We start from the raw sequence: 9,931 nt of genomic DNA on the forward strand, positions 1-9,931 counted from the left end.
AAATATTTCTAACATCAAATTGCTATAGTATATAGACTATTACTTTTCTTGTTTATAAAACATTAAAATATAATTGTTCCATAATTGACCTTAATTTCAAAGGAAATTTAAATTAAATATTTACAATTTTTTTAAACTAAAAGTTGGTTTCATTTGAAAATATATATTTGCAATTATTTATGATTGATTTTTAATTTAAATGAGATTAGATGATTTGTAAATTTTCATAAAATTTTGATTGTAAAGTTTTTACCCAAATAATGTATTGATACTCTTCATGTCTTTTTGAAAAAAATAACTTACCATGATTGACCAAAAGAAATTAGCAGTAAATTGATTCTGAGTAAAATAAATATAATTATTTCCACAAAAGTTTTTTTTCTAAGAGACATGTAAATTGTTACTATAATAGTAATTTACCACTTTCAGTATAATCACTAATATTTTCTAAAAGCCTTAAATTTATTTTTTAAATATAATCAATAACTTTTATAGTGACATAAGAATTCTTAAATTGCCACATAAGAATTCTTAAATCTTTCAAGGAATATCATAATTACGGGCTATTATGTTCCCATAATGGGCCTAAAAATATTAACAGTGTGGGCCAAGTTTCAAAGGGAGGAACTGAACTTGCAAACTATTGGTTTGTGTTAAGAGATTTTAATTATTTGGTATTAGTGCAACACTAATATATGCATGCATATAATGCACCCAAAGCAGGCAGGGTCATTAACACCCAAGTTTATAACTAAACCAACGAAAGTACTTTATTGATGTGATATTAATAGTATGAGGATTAAATGGGAATATTTTGAAGTTAAGGGACCAATCAAAATATGAGACATAGCTTGAGACTTTGGGTGGAACTAACCCTCAAACAAAGAAAGTTCTAAACTCACCATTTAGTCACCTAAAGATTAAAGTATGGAGAATCAAGTGAAAAATTTTGAATTGGTTAAGTTGATAGTTCTCATTTTATCAGTTTAACTCAATTTAAAATCTTTTTGAATCAAGTCGAATGAAATTAAATCGAGTAGAATAAATTTATTCGAGTTAAATTTTTTTTAAAAAATAGTTGGATGACTATTCTTGTAATTTATCGAAAAATAAATAGTAAGATAAACTTAATTTGATAAATTACTTGTTTGAAGCCCCAAAATTTTTTTGTTTTGAACTTAAAAAAAAACATATATATAATTTAACATTTTTTATATAATTTCAAGGTTTTTAAATAATTTTATATCATTTTTAAAAAAAATTTGAATTTACATATATATATAATTATTTTTATAAAATTTTGGGAAAAATTATAAATATTTTGAATCTGGAAGATTATTTTGTATATTTAGAGAGACCAAGTTACTAATTTTGAAACTATAAAGGACTTAACAGTGATTTGATTAATTTGAAATTCAAATTGTTTTTCTTAACCGAGATTAAGAAAACGTCAAGTCCTCCTGCGCATTTTTATTTCATTGCTTCACCAAACTAGTACACTAGTTTAGCAAAAAAATTAAAGGAAGAAAGAAATGAAGAAAAGAAAGTCAAAAGACACCTCTCCTTTTCTTAAAGTAGTTGAAGTTGCTTTCGCTTTAGGCTCCGTTTGTTTGCCAGTAAAATATTTTTCGAAAAATAATTTTTGGAAAATGATTTACTTTTCTGGTGTTTGGATGAATCTGTGTAAAATATTTTCTGTTGTTTGACAGATTTCCTGAAAATATTTTCCAGAAAAGCTGTTTTTATATATATTAATAAATTTATATGCCATATACATAAGTAGTCCGGATTACATATGTTGGTTTTTTAGCAGAAAACTAAAGGAGAAAAAAAATGAATGCAAAGTAGTTTGAACAAGAAGAAAACTAAATTTGATCTCCAAAAATCAGATCTTTTTCATTGACTTGAGAAGCATTTATGTTACAATGAAATATGGCAGTTACCTACTGTATAACTGCTCCCACTAATACATGACTAAAGCTTAGCTAGAATTGCACACAAAATATAGCTGACATACCAGCTATAACATTAAACATAAATCAACAACTACTCTTACTAACTTTAAAAATTGAAGGGGGAAACTACCAAGTCCCGATAATGGGAAATTTTCGGTTATTTGATAGCCTTATTTTTGTTTGCATCTCACATTCTACATTTGATGTAAATCTTGGAAAGGCAGGCTCCCAACCCATGGATTTACTGTTTAATCAAGTTTCTAATAACATATGGAAGTATACCACCATTATTGAAGTAAGCCAGTTCAACCTGCAGTTTCAATCACAAGGCTTAGTTTTAGTATTATAAAGTCCCCCCCAAAAAAAAACAAAAAACGTATAGCATATAAACTTTTTAAACTGTTCTCACTATGCTTACATGCAGTGGCGTTTGATGCAAGGAATACATCAGTTCAAGGGAATCACATCACATCCCAAGCATTAATTTGCTTGGAGTACAAGATAAATATGTACACTTTCCATCAGTAAGTTTCCAGGCATAAAGATACAAGGTATGTTATTTGGATTTCGATGTGCATTACATGATTATGTGTCCGAAACAACTATGCTTTTTAAAAAAAAAGTTTATCTATATATATTTGGAAGGTCTTTGAAAGATCATATTCTGATATTCATATCTGAATGTATTGGACGTGGATTTTGGATGGAAACTTCAAGAAAATAAAGAGTTGAAGCAACATAGCAAGATTGGAAATAAGTAAACTTTGATTTCTGTAGATAAACATGTCATGTAAGGACTTAGGAATTATCTTACTCGGACTTAAGGACAAGTTTAAATAGGTTGTGTCTTAGATGAACATATTTAAATTTTAATTTTTTTATATATTAAAATATCTTATTTTCATATTCATGTCTGAATATTTGTCAAAACAGATGCTTAAAGAAAAAAAAAAGAGTAACGTATATTTTAGACAAGGAAGAATGTTGAAATGTCCAGGCAGCAATAATCAGACAATAGCAGATTATAAAAGACATGTATGATGGATTACGTTGCTTATAACAAGTTATTGTGAAACGATTTATTACCTCAGTGTCGAAGCGGACAGTGCGGGTGAAAGACTTACCATTGTCAGTTGTGACAGTCACATCTTGGCCGGGTCGTATTTCATTTATTTTGCATGGGAGATCAATGGTGTAATGCTCGTGACCTGTTAAACTTAGTGTGTCCGCGTCCTCACCAGACTTGAAACAAAGTGGAATGATTCCCATTCCTACCAAATTACTGCAATGGATTCTCTCAAAACTTTTTGCAATTCTGCTTTTACTCCCTGTTCATACAAAACATTAGCACGTTACTTGAATTCGGGACTAGTATCAGATATAGATATATGCCTCATACAAGAATGTTTAGCTTTTCGTTTCATAGATAACATCCCATACTTATATCGAAATATGTGCTGGACATGAATTCTTCATGAAAACTAAAAAGTCAGAGTAACATGATTACTAGAGAGAAAAGGACAAGCACAAAAGTAAAGACCAATAAGAATTTCCTCATTGTGGCAAAATCAGGACTTACCAATAGCATTGGGCTTTTGGCAGCCCAATCTTGGGAGCTACCACTTCCATACTCAGCTCCAGCCAAAACAATGGTGTCGTGTCCTGCATCTTTATACCTCTGCAATTACATGCCAATCAAAACCAAAAATTTGATTGTAAAACTATCAAGAATGGACTAGTTCTCTCTAATGAAAAATGGAAAATGATATGTTGTTGTTTCTATTTTAAAAAAATGGTTTTATGTTAAATTGTGGTATACATTTAACATTGAAGAACTTACCATTGCTGCATCAAATACATATAGTTTCTCTCCTATGGGGACATGTATTGTGTTAGGTCCAACTTCCCCATTCAACAGCTTATTCACAAGGCGAATGTTAGCAAAAGTTCTCCTAGCCATCACTTCATTGTAACATCCCGAAATAGGGCCTAAACGGAACAGTGGTTGCGAAACCACAAATCTGAGGTAGAAATTTTATTTTATTATTATTTTTAGGTTCATGATATGATTACATGATTGTGTGAAAATTTCATGATGAAATTCTATGCATAAAGTGCTTAAGTTGAGATTAGGGACTAAATCGAATAATTTGCAAAACTTGCATTCTAGAAGTTTTTAGTATGAAGTTGCTTTGGAATATTAATGAGGAGGTCTTAAATAGCAATTTTACCAATTTCTAAGTCTATGGAAAAAATTGGACATGGATGGAATTTTTGGGAAAGTTTAGTAGTAAGGGCATTTTGGTCATTTAGTTATTAAAATGAATTAAAAACAAAATTAAAAGCCAATTTTTGTCCATATTCTTCATTAGGCTGAAATTTCAAGGGTTCCCCATAGCTAGGGTTTGTTTCAAGCTTTCAAGCTCCATAGTAAGTGATTCCAAGCCCCGTTTTTAATGATCTTTACGTTTTTGGAGTCCCGATAACTTGATTAAGCTTATTCTAGCAATAATTCAACCTAGGGTTCATATTTGGAAAACTACCCATAGGTGAAATTTGTATATTTTGGTGTTTTATGATAGAGTATGACGTTTTAAATTATGTTAGACAACTTGTGCTACTCGGTTTTAAGTGAAAACGAGTAAAAGGGCTTAATCGGTAAAAATACCTAATAGTCATAAGTACATGTTAGAGTGTGAATTTGATGTTGTCATAGAAGGGAAAAATGATCAGCATGTCATAAAACATAAGAAAATAGGATGAAGTTTAAATTACGAGCCTTGGGGAAAAAGTGCAAATATGTGAAAGTTTAGGGGCAAAAACGTAATTTTGCCAAAGTTTGGATCAAGGACTGTTTTAATAAATTTGAGTATTAAATAAGCTAAATTTTTTATTATAGATCAAGAAGAACAAAATCCGGAGTTAGACCGGGGAAAGAAAAAGATAGTAGACTAAATCGATATAGTTGATCTTATTTTGTTTCGATGTAAGTTTGCGGTAAATAAATGCAATATTCTATTATTTTATGTTAATTTTGTTAATTTCCAGCATGTGTATATTTATTTTATGAAATTATTCAAAGAAGACTCAAGCATGAATTGACAGAGAAGTAATTTCAGAAAGTCCCGGTTGAACCTTAGGAATGTGTAGGATACAAATGTCATGACATTAGGGTTTAAGGATACCAATAAAATGTAACGCCCCGTATCCGAGACCGTCACCGGAGTCGAACACGAGGTGTTAACAGACTTAATTCATTACTTAAACAGCTCAAACAATTTATTTTTAAAACTTCCAGAGAAGCTGGTAATCTGCGTCACAGTCGCTTAAAAATTCATATCTCGAGTTACGAAACTCGAAATCCAATTCTGTAAATTTTCCCTAAAACTAGGATCATATATCTATCAACTAATTTTTTTTCTAGAATTTTTGGTCGGGCCAACTGATACAGTTTATTAGTTAAAGTCTCCCCTGTTTCAGGGTTCGACTGCTCTGACCTCTGTGTATTACGAATCAAATATCTCCCTATACAGAGTTCCAATTACTATGAAGTTTATTTCTCATAAAACTAGACTCAATAAGGAATCTTTACATGTAAATAATTACTTCTAATTATCTTTGTAAAATTTTTGGTGAATTTCCAAAGTCAAAACAAGGGATCCAGAAATCGCTCTGGCCCTGTTTCACAAAAATTTAAATATCTCATAAAATATATCTCATTTACCTATTTTGTTTTTTCCATTAGAAAATAGACATAATAATATTTGATTTCATAACTTATTCATAATTTAATTCCATTTCTACTATTTTTAGTGATTTTTCAAATTCACGTCACTACTACTGTCTGATTCTATTTTGTGGTAATTTCACCTTTTTCATGATTTCCATGGAATAACTAGCATTTAGGCATACATAACACCAAACATGTCCTTGATTAGCCATTCCAATAGATAATCATTATCAAGCATTTACATACCATTTATTAGCCATATCATAAGATCATACACACAAAATGGCTACGATGCTATACATGCCATACTCAAAATGAAACGTCTAGCTATACCAAAATAATCCTCGTGATAGTGTGCCCGGACCTCCGACGTACTTTACGATCCCCGAGTTAGCTTGACAAAACTATAAAAAGAAGGAAAATAAAATGGGGTAAGCATTAAGCTTAGTAAGTTTGCGTGCAAATAAATAACAACATTCATAAGAACTATCTTACTACTTGGCATGATACTACATAATGCAGCTTCATTAATTGTCATAGACATATTTTAAACTTCTTCACTTACTCACTTACTTAAATACTTACTTAATCAAATTTATTAATACATTTTACTTACCTTTTTCCTTGTCAAGCATACATGAACATTATGTACTTACCTTTGCTCTTCTAGCATGAACTTGTCTTACCTTTTTAGTATAACTCGTCTTACCTTACCTTACTTTACCTTGATATTCTCTTTAAATTTTCCCATTGAACCACTTGGAATACTAAGGATATACGGGTACCTTACCATTGCCATGACTTGTCATGGTCTTACGTGGTATCCTTTTGAAACTTACCATTGCCATGTCTTGACATGGTCTTACATGGTATCCTTGCCTTATGAACTCACCAATGCCATGCCTTGACATGGTCTTACATGGGACCTTTGCCTTATAGTAACTTATCAATGCCATGTCTTGACATGGTCTTACATGATTTCCTTGCCTTAGAAACCTTACCAATTGCCATACCTTAGCATGGTCTTACATGGTATCCTTGAACCCTAATGTCATGACATTTGTATCCTACACATTCCTAAGGTTCAACCGGGACTTTCTGAAATTTCTTCTCCGTCAATTCATGCTTAAGTCTTCTTTGAATAATTTTATAAAATAAATATAAACATGCTGGAAATTAATAAAATTAACATAAAATAATAGAATATTGTATTTATTTACCGCAAACTTACCTCGAAACAAAATACGATCAACTATATCGATTTAGTCCACTCTCTTTTTCTTTCCCCGGTCTAACTCATGATTTTGTTCTTCTTGATCTATAATAAAAAAATTTAGATTATTTAATACTCACATTTATTAAAACAATCCTTGACCCAAACTTTGGAAAAATTACATTTTTGCCCCTAAACTTTCACATATTTGCACTTTTGCCCCAAGGCTCGTAATTTAAACTTCATCATATTTTCTTATGTTTTATGACATGCTGATCATTTTTCCCTTCTATGACAACATCAAATTCACACTCTAACATGTACTTATGACTATTAGGTATTTTTACCGATTAAGCCCTTTTACTCGTTTTCACTTAAAACCGAGTAGCACAAGTTGTCTAACATAATTTAAAACCTCATATTCTATCATAAAACACCAAAATACACAAATTTCACCTATGGATATTTTTCCAAATATGAACCCTAGGTTGAATTATTGCTAGAATAAGCTTAATCAAGTTATCGGGACTCCAAAAACGTAAAGATCGTTAAAAACGGGGCTTGGAATCACTTACTATGGAGTTTGAAAGCTTGAAACAAACCCTAGCTATGGAGAACCCTTGAAATTTCGGCCTAATGAAGAAGATGGACAAAAATTGGCTTTTAATTTTGTTTTTAATTCATTTTAATAACTAAATGACCAAAATGCCCTTACTACTAAACTTTCCAAAAATTCCATCCATGTCCAATTTTTGTCCATAGACTTAGAAATTGGTCAAATTTCTATTTAAGACCTCCTCATTAATATTCCAAATCAATTTCATACTAAAAACTTCTAGAATGCAAGTTTTGCAAATTATTCGATTTAGTCCCTAATCTCAACTTAAGCACTTTATGCATAGAATTTCATCACGAAATTTTCACACAATCATGCAATCATATCATGAACTTCAAAATAATAATAAAATAAATTTTCTACCTCGAATTTGTGGTTTCACAACCACTATTCCGTTTAGGCCCTATTTCGGGATGTTACATTCATTGTTACCACGACGACTTCCATATGAATTTAAGTCCTTGCGCTCCACCCCACGGTCAAGTAAGAATTTTTCAGCATGAATATCCTTATGGATACTTCCTGCTGGCGAAATGTGATATGTTGTGATGCTGTCACCAAAGTTAAGTAAGCAGTAGGCATCATTTACACCATGGGCACCAGGTGGCTCCATAGTCATGTTCTTAAAGTATGGAGGCTCATGAATGTAAGTCGAGTTGGGGTCCCATGAGTACATAGTGGAAGAAGGCACTGATAGCTGATTCTACATGGGATTTCCCTTTGTAATAGCCTCATAAGTACTTTTGAACATATTCGGCAAGACACTAGATTGAACAGCCTAAACAGCAGATAAACCCTAGTATATTAATTTCATTCTTATATGCATGAAAGATGACATTTTATGCAAATTTTAGGGCATCTACCTCTACAACTTCTTTAGTAGATGGCCAGATATCCTTAAAATATACACTTTTACCATCATTCCCTATTTCGATTGGCTCCTTATCGAAGTCAATATCAACCTAGATCATCACATTTTGAGTTGTCATCAGATTATTTGGATCATATGATAAATATTTTACAAATAAAGACATCACTAATTAGATATTAAGTACCGTGCCAGCGAGGGCATAAGCAACCACTAAAGGAGGTGAAGCAAGGTAGTTGGCCCTTGTTAAGGCATGAACACGACCCTCAAAATTTCGGTTCCCAAAAAGCACAGCAGCTGCTATAATGTTTGTATACCATTAAAATTAACTTCAATTAGTAAGTGGTAAAATGAACATTAAATTTGGAAAAGGAATACGGCTTAACACATTAGAACTAACACAATAGTTCAGTATTTACGAGCTTATATTATCCAAGTTAAATTTTATAATGGTACCATTTTCTGAAATAGCAGAGGCAACTGATTCACCTAAGTCTCCTGAATTTCCAATACATGTTGTGTAGCCATATCCAACAATATGAAATCCCTGCTTATTCAGATATTCTTGCAGCCCACTGGAACAAATCCAGATAGTTAACAATTCTCTCATAATTATGTAGAAATATTCTACAAATGTTATCACTCTAAGTCAAGTTTAAATACATCTGGAAATTAAGGAATACCTCTGAAGTAAATATTTTGTAACAACTCCTGAACCTGGTGCAAGGCTTGTCTTTATCCAAGGTTTGACTTGAAGAATAATTATGTAGGGAAATTTTTATACACATTTATATTAGCATTCGTGTAGTTCTACTGAAGACGAAGAAAAAAAGAAAAAGACAAAAAGACAAAAAGAAAAAGAGAAAAAGAGAAAAAGAGAGAAAGAGAGGGGGGAGGAAGTAGAACTGGAACTGTAAGGGAGAAAAAAACGAGAGTAGAAGAGATCGATGAGAAGGAAAGAGTAGCAAAACATATAAACAAAAATTTGGCATACCTGTAAACCAAGTTCACAAGCCTTCTTTGCAACAAAACCTGCCCCAAGCATGACACTAGGGTTTGATGTATGTTAGAAATCAAAGAACGATCATCGCCTTAAGCCAAGACCCAACGAAAAATTTATGGTAGATTTGCTTGAGAAAGAGAGAAAGAGAGGAAACGAAACAGAATATTTTGAGAAGAGAGATATGCGACAGACTTTACCTGGAAGAGAATATGAAGAACAGAAGAAGGAAAAGGAATGAAGAACAGAAGAAGAGAAGGAGCCTTACGTGGATGGAGGAGAAACTGGAAAAGGTCCTTGACCAAAATTTCTCATCGTCGTTCTTCGAAATCATGCAACTTTTGAGGAATTTAGGGCAGGGGGTAGGATACCTAGCAATGGCACTGATTTGCAACCGAAAGGGAAAGGGAAGGGGAAGGGGAAAGGGGAGAAGAAGGCGTCATTTTTTCGGAAAATGTCTTTCCGAATTCAAAAGGGTAAGACATTTTCCCCAAATTGCAAGTTATTTTACCCGTGTCTTGGAAATCATTTTCCAAATGGAAAATGTTT

At 32.0% G+C, this 9,931-nt stretch overlaps 1 protein-coding gene across 1 annotated transcript; it reads right to left on the bottom strand.

Moving 5' to 3' along the window:
- Nucleotides 1–8,797: 8,797 nt before the first annotated feature.
- LOC107963541 (aconitate hydratase, cytoplasmic-like) lies at nucleotides 8,798–9,441 on the bottom strand. Its single transcript, XM_016900012.2, has 3 exons — nucleotides 9,377–9,441; nucleotides 9,066–9,133; nucleotides 8,798–8,957 (listed from the first exon to the last, which is right to left on the bottom strand). The coding sequence occupies exons 1-3, from the start codon at nucleotides 9,425–9,427 to the stop codon at nucleotides 8,798–8,800; spliced, it is 279 nt and encodes a 92-aa protein (XP_016755501.1). The 5' UTR covers nucleotides 9,428–9,441.
- Nucleotides 9,442–9,931: the final 490 nt, after the last annotated feature.

This window comes from Gossypium hirsutum, chromosome A06, assembly GCF_007990345.1.
Source record: "Gossypium hirsutum isolate 1008001.06 chromosome A06, Gossypium_hirsutum_v2.1, whole genome shotgun sequence".
NCBI classification, from domain to species: domain Eukaryota; kingdom Viridiplantae; phylum Streptophyta; class Magnoliopsida; order Malvales; family Malvaceae; genus Gossypium; species Gossypium hirsutum.

Bases quoted from the DNA above. Each gene is read 5' to 3' on its own strand.
- LOC107963541 (XM_016900012.2), bottom strand. From the start codon at position 9,427: ATGCTTGGGGCAGGTTTTGTTGCAAAGAAGGCTTGTGAACTTGGTTTA. The intron at 9,134-9,376 runs GTATGCCAAATT...ATTATTCTTCAA, and splicing joins CTTGTGAACTTGGTTTACAG to GTCAAACCTTGGATAAAGAC. The intron at 8,958-9,065 runs GTATTCCTTAAT...GATTTGTTCCAG, and splicing joins ACAAAATATTTACTTCAGAG to TGGGCTGCAAGAATATCTGA.